At 45.5% G+C, this 18729-nt stretch overlaps 1 protein-coding gene across 2 annotated transcripts in view; it reads right to left on the bottom strand.

Moving 5' to 3' along the window:
• Positions 1-537: 537 nt before the first annotated feature.
• Positions 538-18729, bottom strand: part of LOC125023979 (protein jagged-2-like) — a 51148-nt gene continuing 32956 nt past the window's right edge. The window contains exons 7-26 of one of the 2 annotated variants that reach the window (XM_047611587.1): positions 18533-18652; positions 18298-18411; positions 17496-17609; positions 15899-16012; positions 14845-14891; positions 14175-14348; positions 13919-14069; positions 13660-13824; positions 13369-13482; positions 12608-12721; positions 12173-12286; positions 11966-12085; positions 11770-11797; positions 10254-10339; positions 9438-9551; positions 8452-8567; positions 8091-8351; positions 7181-7312; positions 4432-4591; positions 538-3332 (exon numbers count right to left, since the gene is read on the bottom strand). In XM_047611587.1, the coding sequence (XP_047467543.1) occupies positions 2836-3332; positions 4432-4591; positions 7181-7312; positions 8091-8351; positions 8452-8567; positions 9438-9551; positions 10254-10339; positions 11770-11797; positions 11966-12085; positions 12173-12286; positions 12608-12721; positions 13369-13482; positions 13660-13824; positions 13919-14069; positions 14175-14348; positions 14845-14891; positions 15899-16012; positions 17496-17609; positions 18298-18411; positions 18533-18652 (2855 nt within the window). In that variant the 3' untranslated portion in view covers positions 538-2835. The remainder of the gene's footprint in view (positions 3333-4431; positions 4592-7180; positions 7313-8090; positions 8352-8451; positions 8568-9437; positions 9552-10253; positions 10340-11769; positions 11798-11965; positions 12086-12172; positions 12287-12607; positions 12722-13368; positions 13483-13659; positions 13825-13918; positions 14070-14174; positions 14349-14844; positions 14892-15898; positions 16013-17495; positions 17610-18297; positions 18412-18532; positions 18653-18729) is intronic. The other variant, XM_047611588.1, reaches the window with a different exon arrangement.

Raw genomic sequence — 18729 nt, 5'->3', positions numbered from 1 at the left:
ATGTGCAACACTAGGGCTGCGCCGATACTGTTATTATTATTATTTTTAGTTTAATGAATTGGGACAACGCACATTAACCAACATTAATCAACACTGATGCGTTAGTCATCAGCGTAAATGCGCTGGACTTAGCACAAATGCTAATTTTTTTCAGCCGTAGTCCCAAAACAGGTACACGACACAGACAGAGAAGACTTTAAAACAACAATCACACAATAGACAATTACAGAACCAGACACAGAAACACAAAAGGGACACAGACAGACGGTATTATGACAAAACGAACATACCTTTACCTTTAAACATAGCTAAAGGCACCGAGCGCTGAAAGATAACCTCCGTTTATCCCGACACTAACATATGTTGGAGTCATGTTAATATGTTAAAATATGTTACTGTGCATTTAAACTAATTAAAAATTTGGAGGGAAAATTTTTAAAATATATGAAAAATGTTCAATCAACCAAACACGTTGCCCCCTGTTAAAGACAGAATCAGAGGGTTTTAAACTAACAATGAAGACAACACAAAGTCGAGTTTGGTATAAAATACTTTAATAAATAATAGGATTGTTCTAAGAACAAACAAATAAAATTCCACTAACAAACCAAAGACTTTTACCAAATTTGTACAAAATAATTACATTAATGTTCTGCACATTCTTTAACCTCTTACTGAGGCCACGGTAACACAAAGTCAAATTTACTGACAGAAAATGAAGCTGTTATTTTTCCCCACAATTAGCATTTAAAAAAAAAAAAAAAAAAAGGACAAAGAAAATCATCCACAAATAATGACGTGTTATTTTATTTTATCGTGAATTTATTTTCCCGGTGTGGAGGCGATGCTCAACGTCTCTCTCTTCCTGTGTGTTCTTAGTGCAGAAACAGACGGTCGACAACATCAACAACAACACAACTTGTTCCCTTCATTAGACCAGGACACAAACACAGGGAGAGGCGGGGCTTAGACCAGGTGACGGGATTGCAGGACACACACCTGTCTGTGATGAGGGTTCAGCGTCTTGCTAAAGGCCACTTCAGCCGTTCTGCTGCTGCGCGTCGTCTCTGCTGTTAACGAGTGGCGGCAGCTTCTTATTTTTTACTTTTTTTAAATGATTTTGTGTTTTACAGTTACTTGGACCCTGTGACCCGTTAAGTGTGTAGTGAAACTAGTGATGGGCTGCATCAGTGCTCGTAGGAGACGTCCCGCCAGAGAACAAATGAAAATAAAAAGGAGAAGTGTGCTTTCTGGCATTTTACAAAAAAACAAAAAAAAAGAACTAGGATGTTGTGCAGCTGTAGTTACACACATGTGGGTAACTAGAGGCCTGAAATAAAACGAAGAGCGGAGCATGTGCAGTATTCCACTTTCCACAATGCTTCACCTTGGCTGTTGACAGCGCGGCCGCTTCACGCCGCCGTCTGATGTGAAGCCAAAGCAAAGACTCTCAGCGAAGCAGCGGCGCTGACAGGTTCAGCTTCGTTTTCATCGAGCAGAAAGACGCTGGACGTCAGGACGTCTGCAGACGACCTGAGCCGAGACGCTTCAAAACCTGAAGGACTCATTTGGTTTAGATTTGTAGCTGCTCAAACCTCAAACATCAGTCAAGATTCTGTTAAAGGGGGAGATTTGTGGCTTTAATTTTCTGTTCACAGAAAAAAAAAGAAATGAATCAGATTTCTCTGGTGAAGTTTTTCCAAACTCTGCGCGTGTGTGTGTGTCTGCTGGACAGCTGCAACAAATAATCATCAGAAAATAGTTTTCTCTTTTTCTCAACCCAAACGTTTCAGCAGGACACAGTCTGGACACGTTAGAAAAACCTGCGTCAAACAGACACGAATCAACGGAATGACATCTTTAAAAAAAATAAAATAAAAACACGCAAAACTGTCTTATTCTTTAGAATAACTATCATACAAAGCGTCACTTAAGTTACTAAACTCAAATATACACAGCCATTTGATCCTATTTACATTTATGTACATTGCAAAAAGAAACGAGCCTTTACTGTGACACGAACAGCTGAGATCTTCTTCTTCTTCTTTCCCTTTAAACGCGTTTAGACTCGACAGGAGGAGAGAAAAGGATCGAAACCAGGACTGAAGGCACTTTTCTACCAAAGCAAATACTGAAAATCATCACATAGACTCGCAGGAAAAGGAGGCGGCGACAATTATTAAAAAAAAAAAAAAAAAAAAGACAACAAATGTAAACAAGAAAAGTTGTCATGCCAGGCGTCATACAGCAGATTCTCTTTCAAACACGTGTAAATATAAAACTGGTTTTATTTTATGTTTTTTTTTTTAAAGTTTTTTTTCTTTTTTTTTTTTTTTTCTATTTTAAATAAAAACGTGGTTCGTAGACGGTGTAGAAAAGGCCCCGGGGTCTGGGCTAAGGCAGTAGAGAGGAGCGATGAACAGCTGCCAGCTTAAAACCTCCCAAGGTTGAAGAGAAGGAAAAAAAAAAAGACGGAGCGTTAAGTTTTCATGAAGCAAACTGTAAACAGGAAGAAATAAAAATAATTAGAAAGTTTGAAACATTCTTGGAGGCGATTCAGCCGAAATCCACAAACCAGAATGAGAGGAGTTTATCTTCCAGTCTTGTTGTCTTTCTGTTTTGTGGTGGGGGGGTGGGGGGGGGGGAAGGCTCCGTGCAGCCGGACGACGACCAAGTTAAATAATTTGTGACAAAACGAAAAAAAAAAAATACAAAAATTAAAGCATCTGTAATCTTCACTTTTGGTGCTTTTTTAAGAGTTGAAAAGTCAGTGACGTTGAAGACATCGCAGTTTCCTCCTCCTCCTCCTCCTCCTCGTCCTCGTCCTCGTCCTCCTCACACATACTGGTCTTTAACGTCCTCGCTGAGCTTGGCGGCGTTCAGGTTTTTACAGCGGTTGTCTTTGGGGCTGTACGCCGTCCGGTGCGGCGCCTTCACGGGGCCGCTACGCGCCGTGCAGATGACCCGTCCTTTTCCCACCATCCTCCTGTCCTGCTCCCCCACCGCGGAGGAGCACTTGGGAGCTGGACGCTTGTCCCCGAGCGCCCTCTCCTCGTCCTCGTCGCGCTCCCCGTCCTCCTCGCCCTCGGCCCCGTCGCACGTCCTGTCGGAGGGGCCCATCAGCTTCTTGCATTCGTACTGAATGTCCTTGTCCCGGTTGTCTTTGAGGGCGTTGCTCCGCAGCGGCTCCAGCTGGTTGTTGACCGTCGTGTCCTCGGACCGGGACGCTCTCTCGCGCTCTTTCTTCCTCTTGCGCGTCCACCAGACGCAGACGATGATGCAGAAGATCCAGAGGACGCTGAAGACCACGCACAGCACGGGGACCAGGTAGCCTGGAGGACGGAGGACGGAGAGGACGTTTACATGAATGTCAAAAAACGATTTATTACATTAACCACCCGAGACCCTGCGTCCTCATATGGGGACGTTAAGTTTTATTGCAGCTTATTCTTCTTCATTTAAACCCGTTGTCCTCGTTAGTGGACACTTTATTCTTTATTCTACTAGTCGGTAAAAACGGGATTCATTCTACAGTGGACGAGGAAAAATAAGTTTACAGTTAAAACTTATTTATTTATTAACGCTTCTAGTTTGATATGACTCAAAAACTTAACACATTTTATCAATAGCAACAAGCTACAACGTCGCTAATTAGCAAGTGCTCGTTTGAGGACGTTGGGACTTTATTGCTCAGCCATGTTCAGGTATTAAAATAAAGAGTTTTATGTTTTCCTCACACATTGGGTGACTTTATTAAAATATAAATAATGAAATAATCCCAGTGTCCACATATGAGGACATTGTTTTTTTCATAAACTACTACTTCCTGTTGAAAGAGGAGGTTAATCAGACTTTAACTGCGTGACTTCAGAGGATGTAAACACGTTGAGTGTTTTTGTGTCTGTGTGTCAGGCTGTTTCCTGCTGGGGATGGATGCTGCCTTCAAGGACACGTACACGCACATGATACATGATACTGAATTACTGCCTTAATCAGACTTTAACCGCACGTAAACACATTACTCCGACTAATATCAGTTCTCCTTATGCGACTAAGACACCCAGATAATATCATTAGAAATTGGCATGTATACGCCTTAACAGGAGTTTAACTAGCTAACTAACTGTTGCAGAAGAAGAAGAACCACCTGAGGGATAGCGCCATCTATCTGCACCATAATAACTCGCACAGTAAAAAGCTGAACTATTATCCATCTTGAATGACTCCAGCTGTTTATTATATGACGTAACAGGTCAACCAGAAAGACACATATCGCCCCCTAGTGTGGAGGAGGAGGAGGACATGTTCCTGTCAGTTATTCCACGTAAACTGGGATCTCATCCATTAAACTGTCGCATGTAGACACACTGACTGAGACACTCAGGTTTCAAGAGGACAACGTCTTTTTCTACAATAAAATGTGAGACTCACCCATGGGGGGACACTCCACCAGCACCTCCACCTTGACCTCCACCACAGCGAGGAGCGCGGTGCTGTTGTGGCGCTTGGACAGGGCCCCGGTGATGGCGCTCGCCGCCTTCTGGATCTGTCCACACTCGCCCTCCTTGGACCGGCCGTCCTCCTCAAAGGACTGAGGAGACACAGGAGGAGACAGAGGACAGGAGTCAGTCTCAAGAACGTCAACCATTAATGCTTATCAAGGAGGAGGAAGAGGAGAAGGTGATAATTTATAAGGAAAAAGGAAGAGGATGAAGGACAGAGAGGATGAGGAGGAAGGAGAGGAAGATGAGGTGGGTGGGTCACCATGAATAAAGGAGAGGAGAAGAAGAAGGTGAATAAAAGAGCAGGATGATGAAGGAGATGAATGTGAAGAGGGGGAAGGAAGGGGAAAAGTGGGAGGTGAAGAAGGAGGAGGAGGTGTTTGAAGAGGGGAGAAGTGGGAGGGGTTAAATGTGGAGGTGACGGGTGAGGAGCGTCTCTGGTACAGTAGAGAAAGACAATACATGGTCTCACATGGTCAAAGTCTGGCTCCAGGCAAGAGAACACACATTCATCCAACATCTGGAGCCTCGGACCCCCCACCTCCCCCTGACCTCCCCCCTACCTCCCTCCCTCCTCCCCTGCTGAGACCACGGAGGGTGGAGTTAATTGCCTAATAAGGTGCTGAGGGGTGAGAGCAGGGAGGTTGGGGAGGGAGGGAGCCAACAATAGAGGAGAGGCCAGCTGTGCTCCCCCCCAGGGACAAACACTCCTCTTTCTTCTCCTCCTGAGGAAATCATTCACACACCTCCACACGTCTCCTTCTCATATAGTTCTTCTATGTTTTAGTTTATACTTTGATATATTTCATATGTTCGGTGCAGATGTGAAGTAAGAACTCTGGTTTGTTTCCATCATGAATGAACAGAGGAGAAATCTGAATCAGATCAGTATCTGGTGTGATCCCCCTTTACCTTCCAAACACCATCAGTTCTTCTAGATCCACTTACACTCAGACTCAGTCCATGATGCTGAGACCAGGGCTCTGGGGGGGTCATGCTGTTCTTGTCTCCTCTGAAGATAGTTCTTAATGACCTTGTCTGGATGTTTGGGCTCTTTGTCCTTCTGCAGAGTAAATGTGGGGCCAGTCCTCCTCCTCCCTGATGGTGTTGATGGTGGATCAGTATCTGCCTGTATCTCTCAGCATTGAGGACCATTGATCCTGACCAGACTCTCCAGGAGCCTCCTCCATGCTTCACTGTTGCCTGCAGACACTCATTATTGTAGCTCTCTCCAGTCCTTCAGTCAACAAACTGACAAATATTCCACATGTTGCCTCATCGGTCCAGATGTTCCTGAGCCCAGTTCCTATGTTCTGGTTCATAGTTGAGTCTCTTGGTCTTGTTTCCATGTCAGAGGGATGGATTTGTAGCTGCAGCTCTTCCATGAAGACCACTTGTGTCCAGACTTGTCCAGACAGTAGATGATGGACCTGGGTCCCACTGGTTTCTGACAGTTCATCCTATTAAACCCCCGACTTTGTCCAAGTATAAGGACGATGCTGGTTTGGAGGTGAAGGGCAGTAACACCAGATACTGATGTGACTTAGATGCTGCTTCTTTTATGCATATTTTTGGATATGTGGATTTTTTTAAAGGCCTTTTTCATTTGGCTTTTAACTGAATCTTGACCATTTATTTACTCATTTACTAGTTATTTATTTTTATCTCTTTTACTGTCTCTGTAGTTTTTATTGTGTTTTTTTATGACCTTAAGTGTGATTTTATTTATTATTTGTTTATTTATCTCATTTTATGTTCTTAGGTCTATAAATTATTTTTAGGGTTTTTAGGGAAGTTTCCACAGTTCCTGCTCCTGTTCTGATGAATATTGTCGTCTCATTGACTGATTATATATTTTCATATATTCTGGATTTTTTTTCTATATACATACTTCCTATATATACATTCTATCTATCCGTCTCTTTCTCTCAGGAAGTGTTTGAGAGCCGTCGTCCTGTCTCAAGGGTTCTGAGGGTCCACTCCGCTCGGTCTTTTCCTTCCATACGTGCGTCACATCCAAATATTTTGCTGCAGCTACTTGAACGTCTCCTGACTTTCCTTCCATCTTCACTCAGAGCAGCGTCAACACGTCAAGTCGGAGAAGAGCCGCTCGACTCTTCCATAAACACAGCGTCCGTCCCTGACGGAGTCCGAGCCTCGACGCTGAGGCCGGAACTATCCGGTCCAGCGCCGTGAGCCGGGAGGGGGGGAGGTTTCTTTTCTTTTATTATTATGTTTTTGTGTGTGTTCTGCTGTTGTGGGGTTTGGGCTGATGTCAGGCTCACCACTCCTTTTCCTGTATCTGTCGCTCAAAACCCCGTCTGCAAACATCAGAGGAGCGAGAGCTAATCCCCTCCATTAAGAGCTTACAGCCCCAAAGCCACTGATTCCCCTCAAGTCTGGGTGGCCCGGGCAGAAAGAGTCAGAGAAACGAAAGGAGAGGAGAGCAAAGAGAAGCAGTGAGGTTGTAAAAAAGACAGAAGAAGAAGAAGAAGAAGAAGAAGAAGAAGAAGAAGAAGGGATCAGAAAGGTGCTCCAGCAGAAAAACTAAATCTCCTCCAGATGTTGAAAGCTTCTAACGCCTCTCCCTCTTCTTTCTTTCATTCTTCTTTTCATGAAACAAAACCTTTTCTGCACCATAACTCGGGTTAACGCTATAAAGAGTGTGTGGTAATCACCATGGCGACCTCCACAGCATCGCTGGTGGAGAAGGACAGGTCGCAGAGGAAGAGCAGCGCCCGGTCCTCGGCCAGCGTCCGGGTCACGGGGAGGTACCTCAGCTCCGAGCAGATGTTCTCCACCGTCGTCCCCTGAGACACAAAGACGAGAGGACAAGAGAAGACGAGTCAGAGTGTCCACCTGAAGACGGGGAAGAGACCGAGTCCGACGCAGCCAATCAGGTCGCATCATCCGGCATCAGTCACATTCTGATTCATTCTCCAGGCAGAGAAGACGTCATGTGACCAGAATTAGTCTTAATCACATATTGTTGGTTTCCTGAACTAAATTTGAGTTTAAATGAAGAAGTTTGAGATCAGGACGAAATAAACCTGGAGCTCCGTCATCAAGTCAACGCGGCTGAAATAAAACCTCTAGTGCGTGTCTGTGGTTTCGTATTCAGGAAAAAAAAAAACAAGAAGAATTTGTGATTTTTCCGCCGCCCTGAGTTGTTAGTGTTGGGTAATTTATCAAATCTTAACAATCCAGGGTGACGCTGATCTCACATGTTTCCTCCTGACATCTGTTGACTGGATTCAACGCTCACTTTTCTGCTGCAGGGACGTCAGAGCCGATCAAACGTCTGGGTCTTAATTAACAACAGCGAGACGCCCTCAGCTGTAAAAGTCTGGCTTCGATATGGATTAATAAAACCACAACTCTTCATGTCATCCATGCTATATTTGAAATATTCTCTCATTAAACTGACAAACCAGTCGTCACTGTTTTATTGCCGGAGCCGTTTTAGTTTTTTTTTTATCTTGGAGTGAAGATTTAAAGCCGCGTCTTTAACTGGTTGATGAAATGTTTTGTGCGTAAAATGTAAAAATAAACACTTGACTTCCTGCCTGTTTCATTTTTTCTATTTACCTGCGGCACTTTGTCCTTTTTGAAGATGAGCGTGATGTGGGCGCAGCTGTTGTCGAGGTAACCGCTGTTGGGCTCACACTGGGTGTGCAGGGGCGTGGGGGGGTCGGGCGTGGAGCACACGCCCCAGTGATGACACGGCGGCGAGAAGCAGGTGAGGAACTGATGCTGCACACACTCATGGCCCCCGGGGCAGGACGGAGGGCTGGAGTCTGGAGGAGAGAGGGCCTTCGGGAGGATGCAGGGCCGACGACCACACCTCACCTACAGGACGGGAGGAGGAGGAGGAGGAGTCAGGGACAACGCTTTAAAACGCTTTGAAAACTGGTTGGCTAGAGGTTGAACGGGTTCTTGGAGAACTGACCTTGGAACAGCGAACGTTGCCGTTGACACACTGGCAGGAGTTACACTCCTCGTCCCAGCGGCTGCCGTGAGGGAACTGGAGGCCGGCGTGACGGCACGACTTCCCCAGACCGATGACTGAGGAGCAGAAGAAATGATTAACCTCTTATGATTCCAGCTAAAGCAACTGAATCCTGTTCATGAACATGTTGGAGCTCATTCATGGTCTTTGTCTCTTTTTAAAGACAAGACTCTGAAGTTTCTGTCACAAAAGTCAGAATGTCTCTAAGTGGTTTAGTTCTGGAGGAATTAAAGATGGAACACAGTTTGGTTCATCTGAATGTTTTTGTGTTGGTTGAATCTTGGTGTTGTGGTTCATTTAGTGTCAGGTAATTATATATTTTGATGAAGTTAAACCTTAAGCTACGTTCTGGAGGGATGTCAGATACCGTTCCAACAATAAATAACAATAAAACAATTAATGGAATATTTGTTTCATCCTCAGATGAAACGTCCAGTTACTTTTTCAACCTGAGACCCTGCGTCCTCATACGGAGACATTAAGTTTGTTCTGCTTCATTTAAACTTTCATCCTCATAACTAGAGACTAGTCGGTGTAAAAACATGACGGCATCATTTCACTGGATTCATTCTGCAGCCGATCACGTAACAAAAGAGCAAAAATGTACAAAACCTCATCAAATTCAACAGTTGAAAATGGTTCATTTATGTTCATTAACGTTTCTAGTTTAACATGACAAACGTAACGCGCTACAACTTCACTAATTAGTAAGTTTATGTTTGTTTTGTGACTTTATTATAATATACAGTGAATTGATCCCTGTGTCCACATATAGGACATCATTTTTCCTCCCAAAGCTACTTTCTTTCTAAGAAAACTAAAGCTCAGGCCTCAGGAGTTTAAATGCTTTTTGGATATAAACCATGACCTGGATGACTGAGAACTTAACACAAACCCAAACCATTCTGCATTTATATCGTACTCACACTCTTGACAGCGAGGTCCGGCGTGTCCCGGAGGACAAGCGCAGCGGTAGCCGTTGATCTCGTCGATGCAGGTCGAACCCTCGGCGCATGGAGACGACTGACACTCGTCTATGTCTGGAGAAGAAAAAACACAGAGCTGCTGATCAGATTCAGGATGGAAAGCCGGGTTTAGGTAAAAACTGTCGGGATTTCTTCTCGATTTTGGTGCATTAATGGAAAAACAAACCCCTGTTCCAAAGAGATCAGATCCTGAAGCTTAACCTCAGCTGAGATTAGGCCTACGATACGATACGTATCACGATACTCGAGCCATGATACGATACGTTACTGAGATATTATGATCTTGCATCAGATGCAATCAGACAAACTGATTAAAAAAACAATATTAATCCAAATGATTCATTTCCAATTTACTGCACTTGTGAAAAAAAGTGGTGATGGAGGTGCAGAAGAATAAGTATCGCGATATCTTGCCATATTGATATTTTTTCCCACCTCTACCCGAGAGACTGAATCCAGAGAATCGCTTCCTGCACAATGGGCCGATACCAGTTGAGCTGCATAACACTCTGGTTGTGAAAAAGGGCTTTTTATTTTCTCTCTCTTGCTTTCTCCCAGAATGCCGCGGGAGAGCGCACCGACCCGTCGGCCGAACCTCCGCTCTGACCTCGGCTCAGAGGTTAAGACCGTCTTCCTTAAAGGATCCTAATCTGTCGCCCCGAAACAATCGGCTCACGCTCAATCCCTCCACCCCCGTGGCCTTTCACCCCTGACCCCCCCTCCAACTCCACCAACCTCCCGGTTCCCAGGACTCACTGATGCGACAGTCCGGTCCAGCGAATCCTGGGGCGCACTCACAACGGAACCAGTTCACGCCGTCGACGCAGAGGCCCCCGTTGTAGCTGAACGGAGACAAAAACACACGGTTTCACATGGTCAATGCATGAGACACTAATGACATAAATAAACAGATAAAAATAATACATTTCCTTCAATGCATGTTATTTAATTACAGAACTATCACTCTACTAACAGATTTTTGGAAACTTGTGGCTGTTTCCTGAGGACTGATTCTGCTAGTTTTTGTGGAGTGAAACGAGTTCTCATGACAAAATTGCAGTGAATCATTTGATGGTCAGGATTCCTGGAGGAGAGCTGCATGTTGGACCAAACTCCTGTAACACGCCTCAATCTTTTCCCCAAATTTTGCAGATTGCTAATTGCTGTGTGATAGATTGGAAACTCCCAGAGCTTCTGATTCTCTACCTGCACGTTCAACAACATAAAGCAGTGAAGCCATGAAACAAGCTGGAAAATAACGTCCAGGAAGCTGCTAGTTTCAGTTTTTAGCCTTTTTCCGCCTTTTACATTTTCATGATGCATGCATCGTTCTGCAGAAAACACAGGAATTCAACTTTGTTTCCTGCAAAATCTTTGCAGGAAATTAGTGAGAAAATAAAAACGTTGTTCTTTAAACGTGTCTGCGTCTCAACTAGAGACTCGGGTCGTATTTTGGAGCTTGCAGAGACTTTCCCGACTTACATATGTAAATCCATGCAGACCCCCTACTGAGCCCCCCCGCCCCCCTCCTTCAAACCCCTTAACACCTCCACTCCTCACAACTAGCCCCAGGTCGAGGTCGGTGAATGGAGGAGAGGAGCGAGGCGTCTCTTCACACTCTCCTGCCCTCTCCCCCCTTCACCTCCTCTCCCCTAAAAAAAAAAAAAAACTAATCCCTGAGAAGAAGCCTGATCTGTTCCAGCTCTCGTTCACATTTTCTTGAGTATAAACGTTGTGTTGAAGTTTGTCCAGAGTGACTCATGAAGAGGCTTCAGATCAGGTTTAACTAATCGGACGAAACGTGATCGAGCAGCAAATAAACTGAGAGGAGCAGTTAGAGACTGAACAACAAAACATTAATGACTTTAACAGCCACTATAAGGAACCTTTCTGCTACAGATAACTCCATGTTACTGATCCTCTCTTTATATTATTATATATATATTATTCTCTTATTATTATTCTTATTTTTATGAGCTGAGCTTCTGTGACCAAACTTATCCCTTTGTTGATCAATAGAGTTGATAAAAAATGTCTAAGAGCCTCTGAGATCATGTTAATTTGGAGGTGGTCTGAATCCTTGTAGTGATGAACTAACTGGTTAGTTACTGATGTTGATGTATGAGGAGCTGCATGTGGTTAAGTTAGTTCCTCAGTCTTGGAGGAGCTAAGGGTTGGAGTTATAATTTGGTGAAGGTCTAGGTCTAGGTCTTAACGCGAGGTCTGAAAAATCAAAGAACATGATTGAACATGAGAATGAAAGGCGTCTTACCAGGGATGTGGATTACAGTCATCAACATCTGCAAGACAGAAATAAAAGACACGATAAACACCTGGAAAATCTTCTGACCATCAGTGACTTTAAGTTTGAGTTAATATCTTTGGGTACGTAAACGCTCTTCTAGATAAACCCTGGACGGGGCGACGGTTAAAGTTATGACATGAGAAGTGAAGTATTAGCGACGTACTCCGTGCACACGTGGGCCCCTCCCATCCGTCCTTGCAGATGCAGGTGAAGGCGTCTCCTCCTCCTCCGACGCACGTCCCTCCGTTCTCACACGGGCCTGAGTCGCAGGTGCTGTTCTTGGCTAAAAAAACCCAAAACATTTCTGTTTATGAGAATGCTCATGTGTTCGTTACGTAACACCAGCATCACTTCCATCCGCGGCTCTGACCTGTGTTGCAGGTGCGTCCCCCCCAGCCCGAGGGGCAGCTGCAGAGGAAGGAGTCCCCGTGGTCGAAACACGTCCCTCCGTTGCGGCAGGTGGTGGCGTCGCACTGACTCTCACCTGATCGGAGGCAGCGCGGGAAAGAGAGTTTAACAAGTTGTGCCAGTTTGGTTCAGAACCAGACGAAAAAACGTGTCTGCACAGCAGCCAGAGGAGGCTTCACTCCTCAGAAACGGAGATTAAGAAAGTGGAGTAGTTATAAATATGAGACCTGACACGTTGGAGAACTCCACTACACTCGTAATATACAGAACAACTTTATTATTAGAGCGACGGGCTCGTGACGGAGAAGAGAAAGGATCCAGATCAAAATGAGACGGGTGCCTCAGGTCAGTGACGTTTCATAAACACTAAACATCTCTTTATTGGCTCTTTACTCACGTGAGTGGCAGGTTTTTCCCTTCCAGCTGTCGACACAGTTGCAGTAGAAGTCGTTGAGCAGGTCGACGCAGTGGCCTCCGTTCTGACACGGGTTCCTGCTGCACTCGTTCACATCTGCAGCAAAGTCACAGAGCGGCTTCTTTAATACAGACTCAGTTACATGATCCTGCACATTATGATTTGATCTCAGTTTCATATATTATTCGTTTGGTAAAGTTTTAACCTATTTATTCAGTGATTTTCTTGTCTTCTGGAGGGTCTCTATCTCGGGGAACCTTTCACTCTCACACCTACAGCCAGTTTAGAATCACCAATTAACCTGCACGTCTTTGGACGATGGGAGGAACATGCAAACTCCACACGGAAAGGCCCAGAGTCGGCGTGGATTAGAACCCAGAACCTTCTCGCTGTGAGGCATCAGTGTTGCTCAACCTCACAAACTTAGCCTATTCAATTGCATGCACTGTTCTCTCAGTCTGCAGCTCATGATGAAATTATTTTAATTAAAATGTGGAATTCTCATTTGTAGTCGCTTTTGGTTCAGTTGAAGTGATGGTGTCATCTGCAAATGTGCACACTGACCATAGGTATATACAGAACCAGTCAAACCTAACGCATGCCAACACTGTTTATCTTAACCAGTCAGATATCGTTCCTCTGCATCTCTCTGGATATGTGACTCACAGGCAGCAGGACGTATCACAGCTCGTACAGACGTGCCTCCCCCAAAAGAACCCTGCTTCTCACACTCATTCCCTCACCTGCATCGCACAGGTTTCCCTCCCACCCGTCAGGGCAGAAACACTGGAAGGAGTTGATCCCGTCGATGCAAGTGCCTCCGTTTTTGCAGGGGGACGATGCACAGTCGTTGATGTCTGCAGAGAGAGGTTTAGTTTTTTTTTATTTCCTTCCTCCTGTTGTGAGTTATTTTAGTGAAGCAGGAGTCTGGTTTACCGTAGTAACTGTGCGGTTCCCAGTGACGGTAACCGGTGATAAATATAGTCTGAGTCTGAGCCTGCGTCTGAGTGAGTGTGAAGCTAATAATGACTCACTCTCATGACAGTAGGTGCCAGTGAATCCTGGTTCACAGGAGCAGCTGAAGTTCCCGGCGGGGAGGCTGATGCAGCGGCCGTGAGGTCCGCACACGTTGGACGAGATGTGCCACACCCGCTTCTGGGTGTCGTTGGACGCCACGGCGACGGTGCAGCTGTCAATCACTGAGGGGTGACAGGAGTTAAAAATGAATAAATAGATGAAAATAAATAAAAGAGACGACGGTGCATTCGGAGCCGGTGCAGCAGGCGGTGTTACCTTGACACTGGTTGGTTTTGCAGTGGTCCTTGAGCTCCGAACAGGTTTTGCCCTCGTATTCGTCGGGGCAGCTGCAGTAGAAGTCACCCGTCAGGCTGTGGCACTGGGCCTTGTTGTGACATGGGTTCGGGTTGCATGGGTTGCTCTGCACCTTTGGAAACAAAAAACCAGACAGTGTAAGGGCTCGTGGGAGGAACGAACGGAGGAATGAAGCCAGATTCTTAAATCCGTGTAAATGTCAGCGTTCAGCCCTCACCTCACATGTTGTACCCGTGAAGCCCCGCAGGCATTCACACATGAAGCCGTCCAGCAGGGCGTGGCAGCGGCCGCCGTTCTTGCACGGGCTGCTGGCACAGCGGTTCCTCTGAACCTCGCAGTGTCGACCCACGAAACCCGGCTGGCAGACGCACTGGTAGCCTCGGGCCACCTCCTGGGAAGAACGCACGGGAGACGTTATCAAAGCCTTCAGAGCCGATAATCAAACTGTCAGACGTTCGGATTCCCTCCAAAATTATAAAATATATTGGCAGTCAAGCGATGATTTAAATGATCAACAGGCAAAACATTCACTGGTTCCATCTTCTCAGATATGATGGTTGCTGTTGTATCTCTGGATTTTAAACATTTTTTAAGATCTTTTAAACCAGGAATATTATGAAAAGGTAAATGTTTCATTTATCTTTGATTTATCTTGGTATAAAAGGATAATTCAGGAAACAAAATGCTAGCATTAACTTATTTGCATTAAAAGGTGAAAGGTACTATAAGGTGGTAACCAGTGTTTCAGGACCATAACACCCCTGAGCGTATCCTTTTATGTTTTGACAGTTACTTTGATGATCACTTTCCCACTCAATTATCACATCATTCGTGTTAAAACCATTCATCAAAAGCAACAAAGACCTCCGTGTCGGCGAAAGCCTCACCTTGCATGTCCCTCCGTTCTGACACTGTCCGTGGCAGCTGTTCACATCTGCAGAGACAACGTCGGACGTTAAACCGAGTTCTACGAGAGGAGAGGGGAAGGTGCGACATGCATCGGGGCTTTGACATCATGCAGCTGCTACAGGAGGAGGAAAAGTGGTCGGCACGACCGAAGCAAAGTGATCCATGTCTGGAAGAGGTGCACGTTCAGAGCTGCAGAGGGAAATGCTGCCGCTACAGAATTCAGACGTGAAACAGAAGTTTGGAAAGAAGTCGTCGTTTTAGTCTCAAAGCCCTGAAGAGTTAACCGGCGAGCAGGAGGTGTGAACAGCCATCAGAGAGGAATGAAAGAGACTGAACGGAAAGCTAAAGCCCAGCACCTCCGACTGACGAGCTTCTCTGCCTTTCCACCAACAGACGGTTCTTTTATTGCTCCTTCTTTCATGTTTTATGTCTATACTGTTAAATAAATATCTGCACCGGACGGTAAAAGCTGAACCATGTGAAGAGGCACGTATTGTTGTTAGCATTAGATCCATCTGTTAGCATGCTGTCAAAAGTCTCATGGGGCTCCAATAAAACATGCTACAAGATGTAATATTTGAATCATTAGAAGCTAGCGTGGCTAAATGGATGGAAATGGAACCATTAGCGGGCCAAAAACAAACCCATGGGAGAAATAATTGGGGATTTCAATTATTCTGGAAAAACAAATCACTCTGATGGTAATGGAAGCCACTCGCATGCTATCAAAGCCCCATGGGACTGTTGGGACATTTATGTTCTCAGATAAATAAGAGCTGAGTCTGTGTGTCGAGCTATGAAAGGATAACATTAGCGTGCTGTCAAAGCTGCATGACAGCTGAAGTCGTCTAATGCTAACAAGTGTTTCTCATCAGTCTGTTGCGATTATGTTGTGGAGAGGACGCCTGGCTTGGTGTTGATCTCACTGGGAGCAGAGGCTGGCCAGCGGAGGTGTCTGGGTTTCATCTCTACAAATGCTACAAGAGGCTGGAAAGACGCCGGAGACCAGTGATTTTCTGAAGTCATACTAACTGGTGTCACAGTTTGGGCCCACCCATCCACGAAAGCAGGGACAGTAATATCCACCAATCAAGTTTTTGCAAGAGTAAGCATTGACGCACGGCCTCGCCGCGCACTCATTAACGTCTGCAAAGAGAGAACGAATGAAAGCCCCGTCACCAAGAGTAGGATGGAGATGACCAGGGCTCTGACTTCACGCCGGTCACATCTCATTTTATTTCAACGTCGATGCCTTTACTGAAACTAGGGACGTCCCGATCAAGTTTTCTTCTCCCCGATCTGATCCTAAATGTCCTTTACTTTTCTTCTAGTTCATGTAGTGTGGTCCTCCAACGCTGCCATAAATTCCCTAACCCTCTCTCTGGAAGATCAGTCCCTCGGTTTTGCCTGATTGTTGTCGTTCTTCTTCGTTTTTTTGTTTGTTTTGGCAGCGTTGACGCTAGCCAACCACCATTAAAACCTAAGAAGAAGATGTTCTGACGCTACGTTCTGATGTGGTTTCGGTTAAAATAACTGATCGGGACATCCCTAATTCACATTAAACCTCTAGCTAAATTAGCAAAATGTTTTTAAGACTTTTAAAACCATCATCAGCTCAACAAACTGTAAATGGGTCATCACATGTATTAGCATGCAGACATACAGACATATACAGATATGTACTGAACGTTTGGAACATTTAGTCGCACCTTTAAATGTGTTAAGTCTTCTAGTTCCAGTGACTGGATTGAATGACATTACACGGTACATCTAGTCTCCCTCCCGCCAGGCTCCAGCGACCCTAGCGACTCGGGCTCCTTTTGTAAAATTGCCAGAACATTTGCAGCTTGAAGTTCACGTCTGAAGAGGTTTTATTTTCTCCCCGACTCAACCCCCTCCCCGAGGGTTAACGTCTCTCTATTGCATTCCCTGAAGGCCAACCTGCGGCATTCCAAGTGGTCAGTTTCAGAGGCAGCGCTCACCGCGCCCGCCACGCCGCCTCGCCCGCTATAAACCAACACAGTGCATTAATACTACTCCCAGGAGGTAAGCGGCACCTGTTGGCCCGGCTGAAACCAAACACCCCGAGCCCTTTCCCAAAAACCCAACCTCCCCCTCCACTCTGCCACCACCCCGTTCTCCCACAGGTACCACCCTGCTCCCTGAAAGGAGAAGCTCCACGGGAATAAGAGGAGCCGTAACACAAGCCGCTTCGTTTCAGTTGCTCCCTGCACATGTTTACAGGTTATAAAGTGTTTCCTGGCTGCGCTGGAAACGGGACGAGGGCTCCGCTATGCCAGGGCGTCGCCTCACCGTAGTGTGCATACTCCTCTGTCACGCCCAGTCTGGAGCCAAAGATAACCCCCCGGTGGAGTATATTTGGTCCCAAGGCTAGCAGTTGGCAGGCCGGGGGTTATTTTTAGCTTTACTCAAGTCACCTGGCTCAAGTTGCAGATGATACCCAGTCAGTGGTATACACACAAACACACATTTAAAATGAGTGGCCCTCCCTGAATAATGCTAGCGGTTAAACTGCACGGCGGGAGTAAACAAACACACATTCACGAGCGTCGCTCCGCTACTCTACGACCTCCTCCGTTCGGCTGAATCTGGTCGGGCTCAGCCTCACCTATCTTGCAGGTCTTTCCTGTCCACTCTGGGGGGCAGATGCATTCGAAGCCGTTCTCCATGTCGATGCAGGTCCCGCCCCGAGCGCAGGGGCTGGACGCACATTCGTCCGTGTCTGAAACGAAGCCCAGTCACATAACAAGGAAATAAATATGTGGATCTAGTCCCATCTGGAAAACTGATCCGTCTTCTAGGCTGTCGGCTACTTTAAGAGGTAATAACTTACCTGAAATTAAAATGAGAAAACAACAAAAACTCAAAGTTTAGCTCAGTGTCCTACAGCGGAAGGTTTTAAGCTTTAATGCGACAGCTTTTTAGCTTTTATTGATATGAATCCCACATTAATGTTACGAGAACATTGCTGAATAAATGTCGGAAAAAGAAAAGAAGCAGGGCTTTTAGTTTTAGGTTCGAGAAGATTTGCAAGATTTGCACAGTTTGTATTATTCACTTTAACTCTCTGGGTACAAATATCCCTCGTTTATGCCATGATACTGTTAAAGCAAAGTCTAAGCAAGAAAAACTCAAACACCGGACAAATATAGGATCATAAAAACATCTTCTGATAAGTTACCATTTATATAAGAATCATGTTTGTTTTGTTGCAAAGTATATATTAGAACATATATTACAGTCTAGTCTAGTCTGGTCTGGTCTAGGTGGTGGAGGCTACATGTCTAAGTAACATCCACATGAATGAACCCCAGGTCCAAACGTCTCCCAGCAGAAACACTGAGCTGGTTTAAATGTTATTCACTGATGGAGGAAGAGTAAGATAACACAACCAGTGACTAGCTCCTCACCTTTAGCGCAGGTCGGTCCAGACCATCCAGCAGGACAGTGACACTCGAAGCCCGACAGGACCTCATGGCACGTCCCCCCGTTGGCGCAGGGGTTGGACACACAGGCGTGCTCCGCTAGGTCATAAATCTCACATTTAATCATCTATTCCGTTCCTCAGGGGGAACACAAACAAACAAACAAACATACAAACAAACAAAAAAAACATGCTAGCTGCGTTTGAGTTTTCACACTCACCGATCTCACAGTTCTTCCCGGAGTAGCCGTCTGGACAGGCGCAGTCGTATTCGTCCGGCTGCGTGTTCATGCACGTCCCTCCGTTCTTGCAGGGCCGGTTGGTGCCGCAGTAGTTCAGATCTGTGCAGGTCGAACCAGGGTTATTCGGGATGTTTCTCTCTTTCATATTTCACATATATCTTATATATATTTATGTA

Source organism: Mugil cephalus, chromosome 17, assembly GCF_022458985.1.
Source record: "Mugil cephalus isolate CIBA_MC_2020 chromosome 17, CIBA_Mcephalus_1.1, whole genome shotgun sequence".
Taxonomy (NCBI): Eukaryota; Metazoa; Chordata; class Actinopteri; order Mugiliformes; family Mugilidae; genus Mugil; species Mugil cephalus.
This window is presented reverse-complemented; position numbering and strand designations above follow the sequence as displayed.